Source organism: Zingiber officinale, chromosome 1A, assembly GCF_018446385.1.
Source record: "Zingiber officinale cultivar Zhangliang chromosome 1A, Zo_v1.1, whole genome shotgun sequence".
NCBI lineage: Eukaryota > Viridiplantae > Streptophyta > Magnoliopsida > Zingiberales > Zingiberaceae > Zingiber > Zingiber officinale.
In genome coordinates, this window is record NC_055987.1 from 160,826,415 (window position 1) to 160,845,580 (window position 19,166).

Here is a 19,166-nt window from a genome sequence, read left to right on the forward strand (position 1 = left end):
CCAGACACCCTCAATTTCTTATCTAAAATATCTTTCATGGGAAGGAATGCAATGAATATCAACATCATCAATTGATCGAGAACCTGAAATACTGCTCCAATCATCATCATCTCCCTCATACCATCTATTTGGAACTGGGAGCACAATTGACCACCCCTTTTTTAATGGGTCATCAATATAAAAGACTTGGTTGACTTGACTTGCAAGCACAAATTCATCATTCTTGTATCCTTGTTTGTTCAAATTGACTAAGGTGAAGCCACATTCATCGTTGTTGATTATTCCTTTGTCATTTGCAACCCACGCGCACTTGAAAAGAGGAACCTGAAATTGATGATAGTCTAATTCCCATATTTCTTCAATCACTCCATAGAAAGACACATCAGCTAGCAAGGGATTCTTATCTTTAGCACTACATACAAGCATGGTGTTGGCAACTAAAGAAATTCCATTGTTTTGGCAAACTCTGTCATCATCTCGTGCCTTTGTTTGGTATAAATGATCATTTATCACATAACTATTATACTTAAGGATATGCACACGTGGTCCATGGGCCAACCATGTTAATGTCGATGTTGTTCCACCATTGCAATTGTCAATTTCAGCAGCCACCTAACATATATTCAATTTGAATATGGTGATTAAAAATAGTAGATATAAGTTGTTTAGCGCAATTGATAGTAAAAATTTAATGAATCTAGTATCCACCTTTGCACGAAACCAATCAATAAACCTCTTGTTGTGAGCATCTTGTATCCACCTTTCATCTTTCTCTTTTTTGGGAAACATTGATTTCAAAAAGATTTTATGTTCACTATAGAAGTATTAATATATAAATTTGTGTGGGACATTATATAATCTCAATTACATATGCAGAATCATAAATAATACAATACACTTACATTATATAGGGAGATACTTCTTCCATATTTGCTAGCACAGTCAAATGTGCTTGTTGCAGATCAACTTGTTGCACTATAATTGGTGCGTTGCATGCTTGCAAGCCAGAAATATTTGCTTTCGAGTCTTGAATAGATTTAGGGACTCAAATTGGATCAACGCCATTGAGGTATTCTGAACAAAACTCAATTGCTTCTTCTGCTAAATATCTCTGAACAATGCAACTTTCAGGATGTTTTCGACTGCCTACATAACTCTTAAGCACCTTCATGCATCTTTCAAATGGATACATCCATCTGAAGTAAATTGATCCACATAATCAGACTTCTTGAACAAGATGGACAGTTAAGTGAAGCATGATATCGAAGAAAGATGGGGGAAAATATTACTCCAATAAGCAGAGTGTAACAACCAAGTCAGATTGCAGCTTATCTAACTTGGCTACATCTATAACTTTGCAATAAATATCTTTGAAGAAGAAGCATAATCTTATGATGGCATATCTAACATGTTTTAGCAGTGCATCACGTATGACTATTGGCAAGAAATGCTGCATTAAAACATGACAATCATGGGATTTCAAGCAAGTCAACTTCAACTAATCCATGCACACAATATTATTCATGTTCGAAGAGAAACCTTCTGGAACTTTTATATCCTTTAATGACTTGCACACTTGCAACTTTTCTTTTTTTGTGAATGAGCACGCAGCAAGAGGAAGATATGTTCTCTTCTCCCCAACTATGGGTGTTCATTCAGGCCTAATTCCCATCTCAACCATGTCCAACCTTGCTGCCACATTATCCTTGATTTTTCCTTTAACATTCATCAAAGTATTAATGAGGGATTCAAAGACATTTTTCTCGATGTGCATAACATCAAGACAATGCCTTACATGCAGGTGTTTCCAGTAAAGAATATTAAAAAAGATTGACTTCTTCTTCCAATATTTTCTGAAATTTGTTGTTCCTAAATCTTTTTCTTCTATATTGGCTTTCAACTTATTAGCCTTTGCATTCTTTTTTTTCCCACTCACACTTATCTTTTTTCCAAACTCACACTTTATGTCAGAAAGTTTGTTAAATAACTTAATCCCAGATAATGGTCTAGCTGCTTCTCCAAGTTCCTCCATGCCATTAAACTCCTTCACTTGACTACAATAGGGATGAAACCATGATAGGAATCTTCTATGGCCAGCAAATGACATTTTCTTCCCATTTTCCAAGTGTCTTGCATAAGTATCTTCTCCGCATACTGGACATGCATAATAACCATGTGTAGTACATCCACTAAGGTTGCCATAGGCAGGAAAGTCATTTATGGTCCATAATAAGACTGCTTTAAGAGTGAAGAACTGCCTTCGATAAGCATCATAGACTCCATCAACTCCTTCCCACAATTGTTGCAAATCTTCAACTAACACCTCCAGATAGACATCAATATCATTTCCAGGCTGCTTAGACCCTGAAATAAGCATAGTTAGCATAATGTATTTCCTCTTTATGCACATATTTGGAGGTAAATTATAGTTGACCAACATGATTGGCCAACAGCTGTACCGACTACTAAGATTACTATGAGGATTAATGACATTAGCTGCAAGTGCTAGACGAAGATTTCTTGGCTCACTTTCAAAGTCGGGTCGCATATGATCCACCAACTTCCACGATTGTGAATCAACTAGATGACGTAACTGATCAACAACTCTTGTAGAATCTGCATGTCATGTTAAATTTCTTGAGGTCTCTAAAGATTTAAACATGCGCTTAAATCTTGGTATGGGAGGGAAATATCAAACCACCTTAGCAGGAACACCTTTCTTCTCAACCTTGTTTTTGGTTAACTTCCACCGTGACAAGCCACATTTAGGGCAACTTACGCAGTTTTTATATTGCTTCCTATAAAGAATGCAATCATTGGCACAAGCATGAATCTTTTCATGAGTCAACGATAAACAACTCAACGTCTTTTTTACATCATACATTGAGGACGGTAGATTGTGATCATTTGGCAACATATCCTCAAAATCCAATAGTAGATCTGAAAATAGAGCATCACTCATTCCATGCCTGGCTTTGGTATTATACAGTTTCACAAGTGCACTCAATTTTGTGAAACGTTGACATCCCTTGTATAGTGGCTTCTCTGATTCCTCTAAAAATTTCATAAATTCTTCAGGGTTTTCTATATAATTATCATACGTTGCCTCACACATATGAGCGGTTTCAAAGTTGTCATAATCATTATTAATTGGCTCCTGGTTGACACTCCATTTTGCTCTATCATCTTTGGCGAGCTCACCATGCCAAATCTAATTCACATAATTTTGACTAAAACCATGGAAATAAAGATGCTCTAAAATGGACTTCACCGATCCTTTTTTAAGATTGATACATTTGCAACAAGGACAATGAATATCATTGGGGTCAATATTGGAATTCTGTAAACAATCTCTAATGAACTGTTCCACACCCTCCTCATACTGTTTGGACCTTCTATCCAAGTATATCCAAGATTTATTCATTTAAATCAAGCAAAATCTACAAACAAATAGGTCAAAATCAAAAGATATTAAAGTGAATAAACAAAAGTTAAAAAATACATGTAGTTCAAAATGTAGAACTCATGGAACTTTAATTTGTAAATTCTAATGCAAGAATTAAGAAGAGACAGTTCAAAGAGGTAGGTGTGTGGTATAAAGAAAGCAAATCATTAACATTAACAAACTAACTTCTAATAGTATTGAGTTGTTTATAATATGGGTTGGTTAACAATAGAGTCAGTAGTTTCATAATTGCATTATAAATAACAATATAGATTTGGAAATATAATTTTAGCATAGCTTTTAGCACCAATAATAATGATCGTGATGAGCAATTTCGTGATACGTATAAAAAGATAAGGAATCTATGGTTTTGTGGTCTTAGGATCAAACACTTTATTGTAAATTCACTTTTATAAGACACTGGAAAATACAATCTTCCCCTCCCCTATTTTAAAGATCATATGTATGCAAACAAAGACGAATTGTAAAAGATGATAAAAATTGAAATAGAGATTTCTCCTTTGCAAATCATGGGACTTCAATTTGTAAAATCTAATTCCAAAAGCATTGGACAAGCCATCAAAAGAACAGTCAAAAGAATAAATTTATTAGTGTTAATGAAAAAGAAAAAGAATATGAGATGCAATAATCTTGGGATCACAAGATTTAACCATCAAGATAATTAAGACTATCTTTTAACTCCTTCCACTTCTAGAGAAATACATCACAATAGAATAACAAGTTTTCAATTTTTCTTTTTTTTGCACGAATACAGGGAAAAGTACAAGATCAGGAAGATTAACAAGTGGATCTCACCAACAAATTGCTAAGATCTTGAAGATTAACAAAAGAAGAGATTCAATCTAGAAGAAGAAAATAAATACAACACTAGTAAGAAGGAGGATCTTACAGTGGAATCGAGCGGCGAACACAACCCTAGGACTGTCGTGTCGCTGAAGAACACAACCCTAGCCTATCGGGTTAATGAAGAAGAAGGAAACCTAGTAGGTAGTGTTGATGAAGAAGGAAATCGTCGAACCTTGATGAAGAAGAGGAAATCGCCGCTTGAACCTGTTTGTCGTGTTGTTGCGAAGAAATAAGTCACGAGAAAATTAAAGAGGACGAACTGTGCAGAGAAAAATAAAGGGGTTTAGTACCGTGGAGATTAGTTGGGTTGTAAAAATTAACTGGTTTAACTCATGTTTCAATTGGTTCAAACTTACTACTTCATCACTTAAAATTATAAATTTTATTTTGACACTTATTACTTCATAGAATTACATATTATGAAGTAAATCCTCACTTAAAATTATAAGTGAAACCTGTTTTTTTTTTATTTATGAAGTCTAAAATTGTTTTTACTATGCCAATTTTATTACCGAAGTTTATTAGCATATATTATTTCGTAATTAACAATCGCCGAAGTAACTAGTGGCGAAGTCTATCATCAAAATTCACCTAGTGATACTAGAAACCAACCTTATATGTTTTGTTTGTTGTTTATTTATGTACCGAATTGAGCATGCTGGCTTCATGTAGCATACCTTATACCTAATTTTTACTTATGTTTATATGATGACTGCTGCATTGTACGCATCATGTCATTGCATGCATGCAGGCAACCACTTCTTCCTTGTGGGGGAGTGAGTCGTTGGGTCACGCCGCACACTCTACCACCCATGGGTAGTGGTAGCTGGAGGAGATGTCGCTTGTCCTGTCGTGCCGCACTCGGCCACTCATGGATAGTGGTAGCTGGAGTTGCGAGCAGCAGGGCCCCCTTCACTTGGTAGCTAGATAGCTACTTAACACCTGTCCATCCGGTCACTCGAGAGTAGTGGCGGATTTTGGGTGGTACAGTTGTCATCGATCCGGCCTCTAGATCATACAGGGGTCGTGGTGCAGAGAGGTGGGTGGGGTGGTCATCCGTGCATACGCTGTTATTATTACACCTACTGTTATTATGGCTTATTTATGCCGTTGTTATTAGCTTATGCTGTTGTTGCTAGTTTATACTACCGTTGTTTCTTATGCTGATATTCATATTTATGTTGAGATATACACTCGTTATAGGTGTGTAGACACTGGTTTATTTATTGGTAAAATGATACATCTTACATATTACCTTGTAGTTATAGCAGTACTGTAGCAGGTTTGTGCCACCCTGACCTTCTATTGTTAGCTTAGGATATGACTTCAGGTATGAACATTTATGTTAACATCATGGTAGTATCTGCTATTTCCTTTATGAGATTGTATACTCTTGGCTCACTTTCTAGTGGTATGTTATGTTCATGCACTATCTTTCCTTACCCGCTAAGTCTCTGTACTCACCACCTCGCAAATTGATTTTCTTTCGCCAGGTAGCAGTAGATGATTCATGGATGCTTGGAGAGATGTCGGCTGCCAGTCTGGGTCCTGCGTTATATCAGTTTCATTTCCGTTTTACTTATTTTTTTTGGTATACAGCGGTTTTAATATTGTATGAATTGGTCTGTGTTTGGAGTTTGATTCGTGGTGTTTTACTTTCGTGATCTTATGGTTGTGTAAGCTTAATTGGCTAGTAAACTTTAGTTGTGGATTGTGGGGGTTCTCTTTATTTTTTCCGCTGAGCTTATTTCTAGCCATGTGGGCTGTTATTTAACTGCGTGGTTGTGTTTATTTCATTTTTGTTCAGCCGGATAGGCTGAGTATATTAAACTGCGTGGTTATATTGTTTCTATTTTATTTATGTTCCAACCGTGTGGGTTGATGAATATACTATATGTTGTGTGTGTGTATGTATTACTTCAATTATCACTCGTACAGGGGAGATGCTGCCGGATTTTTATCTGGCAGAGACTCCTCTGGGGCGTGACACTCTCTCTTTTCTCTTTTATTCCTCTTACTCTCTTTTCTCACCAATCTTAGGTTTGTCTAGATAATTCGTTGTGCGAAGTTGACTAGTGCTTAATCAACAGTCCCTGTGGATATAATATTTTTTATTATTACTGACGACGTAATCGTACACTTGTGGAACGTTAACAGCATCCCCCCTGTATCGGTGACAATCTGAAACATTATTACAAAGCCCCCGGGGCCACACAAACCTCGACCAACATAACCGGAACAATAACAATAAAAATAACTAACAATCCACGCAGTTTATATTAACTCAACCTCTGGCTGACACAACCACACATTTTATTTAAATAAAACCTACTCCACTAATATGACGAAAAACTTAAACCCACAATAAAAATCCAACGCAGCGAAAAACAAAGGCAGTAGATCAAAACTCGATAAAAATCCATGAGTACAGTTATACATCACAAATATATAAAAATATAACAAGGGAACCACAAGTCCAAAGGTAGAAAACCATCGCGACTCAGGGTGGGGACTAGCAACTCGAACCTCCTGATAGCTTCAACCTGAAATGATAATCATCAACGGGGTGAGTCCAACACTCAGCGGATACCAAGCTGACATGTATAGTAAGAAATAACCAATAGTAACAATTATGTGTACAGTCTCCTGAAATAATAATGGAAAATGCAAACTGAAAGGAATGGGAGAAGTTGTACTCATCAGGACCTCCTATCAGGATAATAAAGTCGTCAGACCGAAAATATCATATCTCTTGTATGTATGTCAATCATATGCATCCACCAAATATACAGCAAACAAAGTGCATAAAAAACAAGCAATAAATGCAATCATGCATATGATGCAAATGACATGTCCTGGTCACCCCTGACTCCAGTCAGCCATCTCATATACGATGGTGAGACCGAATGGGTAGGGATGTGACAATTGTACACTCTGCCATCACTGCTCCTAATGAGTGACTGAGTGGACAGGATGCTGTCGGAGTACACATATCCTCCTACCCCAAATCATAAGTGGGGGAGCTCAATGCTCTTCCTGCTACCACGCTGCGTCACGCTACCCTGAGTGGACCAGCAGAGCACCGACAGAGCAACCTACTGCAACACACCCTGCCTAAATAAAAACCACTAACCCATAGTGATTGTGTATGTAGATCCATGTAGCTAGCGATGTGCTCAACAATAATGGAGCTGATAATCACGCAGCATGCAATCATGCGAGATGGTGCATGATACTAAGCATGAAAATCCTGACCATATCTATCTCCATAAAACATGTAACAAAAATAAATAGCTCAAATAAGAAGATCTAGATACACGTATCAGATATGGTAACTGTCTAGTCTGGTATATCATAAGGCATGATATGTCACTACCTCTATGAGCATAAATAATCAAGAGGGAAATGGATGCAAAACAAGTAATAAATAAGCATGCTAAAGAAATCAAGCAATGACATACCGATGCAGATATAACATAATTATTACTACTCATTAAAACCCACTATACATATCAAATGACAATATCTAAAAGATAAGTCAAGGTACCCGCCTCAAAAATGAAAATCGTATCCAACAATCTCCAACGTTGAGACGCCCGTTTCAAATCAAAGTCCTGCATCAATCATATGTATAACTTTTATTTAGCTAAAATCATACGAATTAAATAGATAAATAAAATCCCCTAATCGATATAATCACTAACCCGATCTATTGATTAATCCACTAATTATAATCCATAGGTCAACTAGGGTTAGATCTACTAACCCTAACCATCTCACTATTTAATTAGATTAAAATCTATACATAATCAACCTAACCTTAAATCAAATTAAGAACAATTCATTTCTAACCTTTCCTAGCTTCAATCCGAGTGTAGGCTATAACAAAGAAACCAAATTCTCTACACCTTACCTAAATTCACAGCCGGGAAGGTGCTGCCAGAAGAAGCTGTCGCTGCTGGATACACCTTTCTCTTCCTCTCTAATCGCCGGTGATGTTCACAACAAAATTGAACTAGAACAGAGCACGAAATTAAGAACCAAGCCCTCACCTCTCAACCACACCCCAGATCACCACTGCCTTGAGGAGAAGGCAAGGCACGACAGAGATCATCAAAAGGATGGAATTCGAGGAAGGGCTTAAGCTACTTACCTCTGTCGCCTACGCGCGTTTTCGGTTTCCAGTGATTCTAGGGCACGGGTGCGCTAGGAACAAGGCAACGACGAATGGGAGCTAGAGCAGAGAAGAGGCGGTCGACGCTAGGGCAGAGGGAAGGCGCTCGACACTAGTTGGCTAGCCCTTGTAGTGGTCGGAGGTGGAAGGGGGATCGGCTGCCGATGCTAGGGTAGGGAGAGTGCATCGGGAAGGAGAGGAGAGAAGAAGAGAAGGAAATCGAGAAGAAGATGTGTCGATTTCCCCTTGGCCCATGCTTTAATTGCAAGGAAGAAGAGGAAGAGGCGTGAGGCGGCGCCGTCGGGTGAAGATGAAGAGGATCAACGTCGGGTTGGGAAGGAGAGGAAGGGTTCGGTGGGGGGAAGAAGAAATAGGCACGGGAAAAATAAGAAAAAAAAGAAAAATAATAAATATTTAAGGAAATAAATAATTTCCTCGTTTAAATGGATAGCTTAAACAGGCTTTCCCGTGACCCAATAACTGATCCCCTTAAACTCATCATACGAGTTACGAAAAATTCTCAGAAAATTTATAAAAATTCCTGAAAATTCCCTTAAGGTTATATTTAGGTGTCGTATTTTACACATATGATATGAACATATAGAGTCTAAAATCCATGCATTTGTCAGTTGCTCCGAACTAGACATAACTGATAGCATATCTCCATCGCCGCTCTCTGAATTTTCTTCTTCAACTATGTTTGCAGGCTTTGCCGAACTACCTTTGTTCTTTGCAACATATTTTTTTTTTATCTCTGGACAATCTCTCTTGATATGACCTTTTCCTACACATTTGTAGCACGTGATCACCTTTTTCCTTCTCGATTTAGAACGAGTCTTGTTGTTGTTAATCGATCCATGTTGAGATTCACTCCTACCACGCTCTTGGTTGCTATTTACCACAAGTCCTTCTCCTTGAGAAACTTCATCGCTTGTTTTCTTCCTTTGGTGAAAACTTAGCAACGCACTTGCGATCTCATCCAATTTGAGAGTTTCCTTACTCCACATCAAAGTAGTAACCAAATTCTTGTATGTAGGAGATGAAGGTAGAGAATTCAATAACATCAGCGCCTTGCCCTTGTCTTTAATCTTCACATCAACCCGCTTCAAATCGCTCACAATCTGGTTGAATATGTTGATGTGCTGGCTCAGATCGGTTCCTTCTGTCATCTTCAGCCCGAATAATTTCTGTTTAAAATACAATTTGTTTGTTAATGACTTTGACATGTACCAGCTTCCAGCATTTGTCAAACTGCCACCGGTGACTCCTCGTCCATGACATAGTACATCACATCATCTATAAGACAAAGCATGATTGTTGCTACTGTCTTCGGCTGAAGTTCTTCCCAATCTGATCTCTCCATGCTTTCCGATTTCCTTTCTTTTAGCGCCTTCACCATGTCTTATTGCACAAACAAGTTCTTGACTCTTCTCTGTCATAATCCGAAGTTTTCGGTTCTGTCAAACTTCACCATATCAAACTTCGCAGAAGTCGTCCCTGACATATTGAAGAAATGCGCCAAAAACCTGTAGCTTTGATGTCAATTGTTATGCCCAAAAGATGTCCACATATTTTCACAATAGCATGATATTGTCCACTTTAGGCCTAGGCCCTCATGCCTTTTCTCTTGGGTTCTCCCCAAAAGGTCTCATGTCAATGGAGATATCCTACATCCTTTTAAACCCATGATCTTTATTAAATCTTTCCAATGTAGGACTTTTGATTGAACTCCAACAATCCTCTCCTCAAACGAAGGACCACAATTACTCTCATGATCTGGCCCTCCCCCCTCGTGAGCATTCAGTCGCCTTGACCTGTTCCGGGCCTCCTCGCAACCAGTTAGATCTGGTCAATCTTGGCCTACTTCGAGTCTATCCGTGAGCATCTGGTCACCCTGACCAACTTCAGGCCTCCCTGCGAGCATCTGGTCACCCTGACTTTTTTGTCTCCTCGTAAGTATCTGATCACCCTGACCTGCTCCAGGCCTCCCCGCAAGCATCTGGTGACTTTGACCTACTCCGGGCTCCCCGCGAACATCCAATCACCCTGACCTAATCTGAGCCTCCCCGCGAGCATTTAGTGACCCTGACTTACACCGGGCTTCCTCGCAAGCATCCGATCACTCTGACCTACTCCAGACCCACCCTCAACTTCGTTCAAGGTCGCCCCACATTGCATCGGGTCTGAACCATGACTCTGATACCAATTGTTGTGCAAAGAGAGGGCAACACCTCTCAACCTCTAAAGCGCAGAAGAAGAGGAAGAGATAAAAGAGATCGCACGGAGCAACAAGACAAAGACACACAAAAGGAGAGCAAACACGAGAAAGGAGAAGAAGAAGAGAAAGGAGAAGAAGAAGAGAAAGAAGAAGAGTTACTGTGGTTCATCGACGTGCCTAATCCACAAAAATGGCCGAAGGTTTATTAGAATTCTCTCTACATAAGAGAATCATATTACATGATTCTTGTGATTGTTGTTGTACAATAGGTTTACAATGATCCCTATAAATAATATATAAACCCTAAACCCGGTAAAATCATAATAGAATTTGTTATGACCTCTTGTCCTAAAAAAAGTAATCTTTCTCGATAAAGTCGGTTGATTAGGACAAAATCCTATCCTTTAGTCCTTTAGGAGCCGTACACGCACCTTTGGATGCATACGGTTCAAAATCAAAATGAAACGGAGAAAAAAGAATCAATGTGTCGATTCTTGTTCTATTTCTTTTTTCTTTAACTTAATAGGTTTTTCTTCAATTTTTCAAAAAACATGAGATGTGTTCTGGTTCGCAACAAAATTCTATTATGAAAAATCGTAACAAAATTCTGTTATATAAAATTGTAACATATTTTATTACGAAAAATCTTAACAGATTTTTCTTCTATAACATCATCACATTGATCTCAACCAAATATGAACTACCTATCAACACCCTCCAAGTCGGGTTGAAATGATAAAATTATTATCGTATAATTTTATAATCATATATTTAAGTCGTGAAAATAATCTCTTCTAATATATAAGATAAGACTCTAATATGATTGATCTTCTTTGGATTTTATATTGGCAAGAGTTTTTTATCCTTTTTTTATTGATATCATAGTGACAGGAGCTTTGTGAATTAGACTTCTTTGTTTTTGAGAAAAAAAAAACCTCTAACAACATGAGTCAGAATCAGTAAAGCATCCATGAGATGAACCAAAAGCAAAGTTTAGTTTGAAATTTATCCATGACATGCCAAAGAATTCCAGTCCAAAATCAAACTTGATGATGAATGGAGAGAAGACCTGTTCCTTCCCTGCTTGACATCAAAGTTGGAAAACTATCACTATCATTATTGAAAAATATGTATTTTTTTAATATATATCACAGAAAACCACTTGCATTAGCTTCTTTTTTTTCAATAAAAAAATAAAAATGAAAATGAACAGACAAACAAGTTGTAGTAATTCAGGTGGGTTGGGAGCATCACCATCTCCTTTTGCATCACTTCAGTCGAGTTATCCCATAGTTATAGTATTACGATAAAATATTTAAATTATTGTTTAGGTATTCATTGTTTGATCCTTAACTATTATGTATTTGTAGAATTTTTCTTTCAAACAGAGAGAGCAATCAAAGGATGCTGGACTTCTAAGATGACCACTGCATGTACTTTTCAATTTATCTTGATCGTCGGTCACCCTAAAAATGATCAACAAGATTAATTAGGATTATCATTACTGGATCAATTAAGTTTGGTTTATTCCCCTTCTCTGCCTTCTAAAATATTAAATATGAAACTTTAAGAGGTTATATTACGATAACACACCCCTCACGCAACAAATTTTTTTCCTATGATATTTGTTAACTCGTTAAAAATTATAAATTTATAATATATTTATCCAGGATATATCCCAAATTAAGCATTTTAAGCATCTATTTACGAATCTATCTGTTTAAGTTTGACATAAACTAACATACAAATCAATTTAATTTAAAACCCATATCTTATCATTTGGTATAGCATAAACTAATTTGTATAGCGAATTCATAAATTTTCCCATTGCACATCTTAAAATATTTATCTTTTTGTAATTTTAGATTCTATCTTTTTTATTAAAAAAATGGAAATAGATTATTTATTTTTTTTTGCAGAAATTTTTTTGAGAAAATAATTAAATAAGATGAGGTGGCCCAAATAGCTAGGAATCATTCCCTTCATTTTTCAATAAAAAAGTTTATCTAGAATACAATTTCTAAGGCTAAATAAACAAAGAACTAACTAGTTCCCATAACTAATTAAATTATATCTTATTAAAATCGCATCTTTTAAGCAAAAATATCAAATTAAATTTAACCAAATTGGCAATTACAGATAGTTTGACATGACACTGTTCTAGAAGTAGTGGACAGGTAGGTTTTATTTTATTTTTTTGAAAATAAAAATAATTAAAAAGTAAATGAGAAATTGGGTAGGAAGGTTCAAGTCTTGTTCAGGCTTTAGAGTCTTCATTTCACCAAACCTTATCCTTTCTTTTTCAAGTGGGGTAGATATTAGATATAGCAGACACCAAAAAGGATATATGATATCATCCCACCATAGCAATCCATCAATGGTTCAAACTAATCATCTTAAAGTGTATTTTGTTAAACCTAATTGCATCTTTGATTCATAGGTGATGACGCAGGCGGTGACATATCTATTAATCAAAGGTAGGAATCAATTAATAATTAATTAAAAGAATAACTAATGCGAGTGAAGCATATGATGATCGAGGTTGTCCACTTCTAAATACGAATTAAGGATATCTCTCTTTTGGACCCATTATATATATATATATATATATATATATATATATATATATATATATATATATATATAATCTAATTATTAAGTGTTATATCATAATATTCTCACTTCTCCCTTGAATTCCCTTGTTTGGCGCATGAAATGGCGGATGTAGAAGGGTGCAACCTTCTGAGTCCTTGAAATCAACACAAACACTTAACTAGCTCGTAAACAAAAACAATGTACAATTAGGGTAACAAATTATTCCACACATTAGTAAAAGGCGATTGCGGATTTGTGTTTGCTCCCAGAGCCCCGCCAACTCGTCAGGGCCAATATAGAGATGGTAAATTACGAATAATTATTAGCCCTTAAAATAATGATCATTCTACACGGAGATATTGAATGTTGCACTACTCAAATTACTTTTTGCATCTATATATATACATATCTCCTACCTTTAGCAAAGATTAAACAATGCATCTTCTTCCTTGCACTCTTTTGGTGCTCATTAATTCACTTTCCTATAAAAAAACAACTCCTGCAATATGAGGGGGGAAATTGAGTTGTTTGACTTGATGTATGGTCTATAAATGAATAAACTCGAAAGGGAAGAGAGAGAGAGAGAGAGAGAGAGAGAGAGAGATAAGGAGAAGAAGGATGAGTAATGAAATAGATGGGCAATGTTATTAATTATATTTCATTGGAACAAGAAATTACAGCACTCACAAAAGAATAACTAAAACTCCAACATTATCCCAAAAAAAAAGAGGAGAAATTTATATCTACAAAGTGAGAGTATATGCATCACACAAGTATATATAGTAGTCATGTAGAATCAACACAACCAAATCCTAAGTTCAACTGTAGAATCCATAGGTCGTCCAGTCGTCGAATTCACAGCGCGACAAGACGGAGGAGATCTCGGTGGTGTTATGATCGGTGCTGAGGCCGGTATCCTGCGAAGGGCAGCCCAAGGATTGGTTTGAGCACTGCTCCACCTTGCAGTCCTTCCTAATGATGGCACTGGACGCAGCTGCTGCAGCTTCCTGATCATTGTAATTGTTCCCGGCAGCCAAAGCTCTGAGCATTGCCTCATCATCGTGGTGCAAGAAGCTCAACTGATCATGAGCAGAATTAACTGAGAGCTGCTGGCTCTGATCGAAACCTTTGGAATCAAACAGCAGTGCTGCTTGATCTTGCTCAAGGAAGCTTGAGCTGGGCATGTTGATCATGCTCGAGTAGTCAGGATAATTGGGAAGATCCAGTAGGGGAGGCAAGGAGATAGACTCCAGAATCCCATCTGGGGTAGGGCCTTTCTTAGGTGCCCCTAATTTCTTGTGGAACACCTTGCACACAACCCACTCATCCTGCAAATTAAATTAATAATCACAACGCAATTCCATACTGAAATCTTCAATTTGATCAGTTCTATAGCGTAGAATAACGATATATGCATGTTGTACCTGTCCAGATTTGGGGAGACTACTGGGGAGGAAATTTTTGCCTCCTTCGAGCCTGAACTCATGCATGACCCAATTGGTCTTCTCGCCCTTGGGGGCTCTTCCTTTGTAGAAGACAAGGGTCTTCTTCATGCCGACGAGCACTCCCTTGCCTCTGTAAATTTCCTTATCTTTTCCTGTGGCTTTCCAGTAACCAGCTTTGGTGGCCCTGTTGGTCCTCATCCCCGTGGGGTACTTCCTATCCCTGAGGCAGTAGAAGTACATCTCCTTCTCCCCTGCCTTCGCCTTGCCTGCATGCTTTATCGATCAACTAAACTAAAAACAAAATTGATCATGGAGCTAGCTAGGGATGAAGAAACTTACTCGGAAGCTCCCAAGGCTCAAACTTGTTGAGGTCCGCCTCTCCTATGGCTCTCGCAGAGAAAGCGTGGTCGAGGATCTTCGGCGTGAGGTAGTGGGTGGCGATCTCTTCGTCTGTGGGGTGGAATCTGAACCCCGGGGGCAAGTCCATGCACTCATCCGCCATTGTTGCACCTCGAGAACAAGCAATTAATTACAAGGTTAACGAGATCGCTCGCTACGTACCCTATGCTATGAATCTAGCTATGAAATGAAATGGTGGAGGATTATTAAGAAGAGAAGAGAAGAGAGGGAAGAGGAAGACTTATATAGAATTAGGAACACAGTGACATATAGATAAATATATCCTTGTTGCCGAAGCCACTTGCAAGAGAAGCCTCCGTGTAAAGCGTGTCCCACAACTAGCTAGCTAGCCATTTCTTTTTCACACCATTTTTATTGAAAACACTGTGTTTGGCTTGTCCTCGACTCTTCATTTTCATCTTCCAAATTAATTAAATTAATGTAATTGCTATCCTTGACTGCATTTCAAGAATAATATCCACTGCTAGTTGCCATGGAGGTGGCCTGGTCGGTCATCTAGGAAACCTAGTGTAGACCAACACATATCTTGTGAAGGTAATATCGATCGAGAAGTACTAACTGGTTACATGCAGCTGAACCTAATTGATGGTGAAGTTCCTTGCTTTTGGTAGGAAGCATAAAAGTTCTTGATTCAGCATTCATGGCTTAGAAAGATTGAAAGTGATGAAAAAAAAGAAGAAAGGAAAAGGTATAGAAAAGAGATGGGAAGGTACAGATGGGTGGGCCCATTTGCTGATGCAGAGGATATTGTAGGGTTGATATCAGCCTTTATTATTATTTTGTTTTTTTTTTAAAAAAAATAGATATGATCAAATAAAAGCACTTAGAATTAACTTTTTTATGGTCAACAACAAGCCACATGCCTACATAAATCCGTTTTCATATCAATCCATTAATTAGCTATTGAAGAGAGGAAGAAGCCAGTGGTTTTAACTTAAAAGGCAATCGGAACAAGTCCGGCTTCGACGTGTGGGACCACCCACCAATTTTAATTAATTGATTAAATTAACTCAATTATTTAATTAGGTTAAGGAGTTGGTATTTACCAAAAAATTAATGTTTCCTTTTACCGCGAATGGGAAATCATATGTAAGGGTGATTTTTGTAAATATCAACTATGAAGGTTGCTTTTTGATAAAATACTCTCGTATTAATTAATTAATTCATGAATTGTCAGGCGGTGATGAGGAGGATTGAGAACACTATCCGTTGCTAATGTTGACTTCCTTTCCCGGTTCGATCCGATCCGGATAGTCGGCCTTCAACCACCGACCACGATTTTTTTTTTATTTCTTTCTTTTTTCGATTATATGTCTTAAATCGTTTGAATTTTCCTCACTTCGAAGAACAAATATTACTGCAAGTTGTGAATAGAATCAAATGATTAATTGACTAATTGCGAAGAAGGATCTATCGCTTTGCTCTTAACACGAATAAATGTCGGCGCGACAGTTGCCATGGCGGCGGCGCCAGGATGCCCGGAAGGCCGTCGTCGTCCTTGCTGGCGATGATTAGTGCGCACATGGAAGTGAGAGGCCAATTAGTCCACTAATCAACCAATTAATTGATTAATCAAGAGACTCAGGTAATTAATTAGGAGTAGGATTAGAGTTTTTTTATAAAAAAAATTGAAGAAAAGGAGGGATCAGGGAACGACACGTCGCGGCCGTGAGCTGCGGGATTAATTGACAGCTAAAGGCTTGAAGGCCAAGTCCTGAGGCATGTGTTTCGGGATATTCAAGTGTAACTCATTGTTTATTTATTCTATTTTAAAGAAAATTATTTTACATTTTTTTTCTAGCTATGAGTCTCTAATGATTGGCATATCTATATAAATATTAATCTCATAGGAATATTTCATATGAAATTTATTATGATTTTTTTTGCTCTCTAGAGTACTACTATAAATTCATAAATCCTTTTCGCACTGTATCAATAAAAAAAATGCCAATCTTTCCTTCATCGACTAACTAAAAAAATTAAGAAGCTGTAACTGTTAATATATAGTTGGTGCCTCCACCAACCATGCACGCATGCGTCCTTTGAATATGAACATGATGGTGAATATAATTGATGCCTCCATTAATTAGATTAGGCTGCAGCATGCAGAGTAAGTAGTTGTTAGGTCGAATTAGATCGGTAACCACTGCACTTCGTTCGATGTATCGGCGATTTTATTTGGTTAATTACGGCTCCGTAAATTAAGACGATAAAGTTGGTCATACAACTTTTAAGGCATGCATGATCCATGCAGGGAATGATATGAGGAAGAGAAACTAGAGCAAAACAGCCCTCGGAAACGACGCCAACTTCTGCAGGATAAACACGTGCTCAGTTGATCCAGCATGGACAGGATAAGGATACGATAATTGTGTTACCAATTGAATGTTTTATCTTTTATGTATTTGAACATTCTTTTTCCTCCAAATAATACATGCAATAAAAAAAAATGCTCAATTTTTAGACCGCCATGAATAGTTTTTCATTCAGGGCTGATTTAATATTTTTCATTCATGGCTGATTTATTTTGATAATTATTAAAAAAAATTATTTAAATAAAAAATTTCATATCAATAAAAAATATCCAATGATCTTTTCCAAACCATATTATCCTGATATTTGGATTGAATCCTAATAATACTCTATTTAAACAAAGACCGTCATTATTTTTAATTTCTTCACGAACATTCGATCAGTTTTGATCTATTTTAAGTCTCCTCATAAGTATTCACACATCAGTCACTTTTTAACTTACTTTGAGCCTTTTCAGAAATATCCGATTATCTTGACCTATTTCACATCTTCTTGTGAACATCTAGTCACCTTGATCTATTCTGGATCCACCCTCAATTTCATTCAAAATCATCCTATATGACATTTGATCTAAATCATAATTGATATCATTTATTATACAAAAAATATTCACATATCTTTATAATAACATGATATTATCCATTTTCAATCTGAATTTTCATATCTCTGCTCTTGAATTTAAAAAAATAAATATATGATTGTTTTAAATTTTTTTACACGTGGATAGAAGATGTATACAGAATACTCGATATTATTATTAGGGATATAAATAAGTCGAACTTGAGCTCAAGCTATCATAAGTTGATAGCTTGAGCTCGGCTCAATTATCACCCTAGTTATTATCCTAATGATTTTTAACTACAGTGGCTAGCTCTGTCCCTAATGAAGGAGAAAATCAAATCAAAATATAAAAAGATCAAAGGAAAAACATATGTCTTGTCAAACGATATGTACGAACTATTAATAATTGATATTTGTTTTTGTTCGGCAACAGATTTACTATAAAACTTATAAATATAAAATAAACTGAAATTTAGATCCGCAGTAACAATGGGCCGGGCCTCGTTAATGGGTTACAATTGATCGGATTGATGTGAATAGCCCATTTTCCAAATGTCATGATTAATTAACACACTTAGAATATATATTTAATAAAGAATATAATAAATGGAAAATTATATTCATGGTTGATGAGTGTATAACTGTCCCTTTGTTTGCGTGATGACTTTAAGGACTTGAAAACAGGAGACGTTTCTTGGCATTAAGTAGAGAATCGTAGTAGCCCGTGAACTAAGTTTTGGGAAGGTTACAAGATGTGCTTGACTTGCTACTCCTTTTCTTGTGGGAAGATGCCTTTTGTTCTTTAGCTTTGTTGTGGAATTGTCCATGGCAACCGAAGGCACTGGCATGCGACATGCCAATAATTCAACTAGTCAAATAATATATTAAACTATTTATAGATCTGATTATCTGTTGACTCGGTTACACGAGCATGAACTGAAAGATGATATGAAAATGGACCAATGAGGATCAATTTGTGCTCGGTCTAGGTCGACCTACTTTAATAGCCGATCTACATGGCCCGTGACTTCCCATGAATGACCAGAAACGCAAAATATAAATTAAGAATGATAAATGCACCGATCATGTTTTTCTACGGCGCCTCAATTTGATAGATGTACGAGCATG

At 37.0% G+C, this 19,166-nt stretch overlaps 1 protein-coding gene across 1 annotated transcript; it reads right to left on the minus strand.

Annotated features, from left to right (window-relative positions):
* Positions 1-13,941: 13,941 nt before the first annotated feature.
* LOC122011870 (NAC domain-containing protein 92-like) lies at positions 13,942-15,369 on the minus strand. The gene is made up of 3 exons (XM_042568286.1): positions 15,084-15,369; positions 14,724-15,010; positions 13,942-14,627 (listed from the first exon to the last, which is right to left on the minus strand). The coding sequence occupies exons 1-3, from the start codon at positions 15,244-15,246 to the stop codon at positions 14,118-14,120; spliced, it is 960 nt and encodes a 319-aa protein (XP_042424220.1). The 5' UTR covers positions 15,247-15,369; the 3' UTR covers positions 13,942-14,117.
* Between the last annotated feature and the right edge of the window lie 3,797 nt (positions 15,370-19,166).

Coding starts and splice junctions, on each gene's coding strand:
- LOC122011870 (XM_042568286.1), bottom strand. CDS start 15,246: ATGGCGGATGAGTGCATGGACTTGCCCCCGGGGTTCAGATTCCACCCC. Junction 15,011..15,083: donor TGAGCCTTGGGAGCTTCCGA/GTAAGTTTCTTC, acceptor TAAAGCATGCAG/GCAAGGCGAAGGCAGGGGAG. Junction 14,628..14,723: donor GTCTCCCCAAATCTGGACAG/GTACAACATGCA, acceptor TTTAATTTGCAG/GATGAGTGGGTTGTGTGCAA.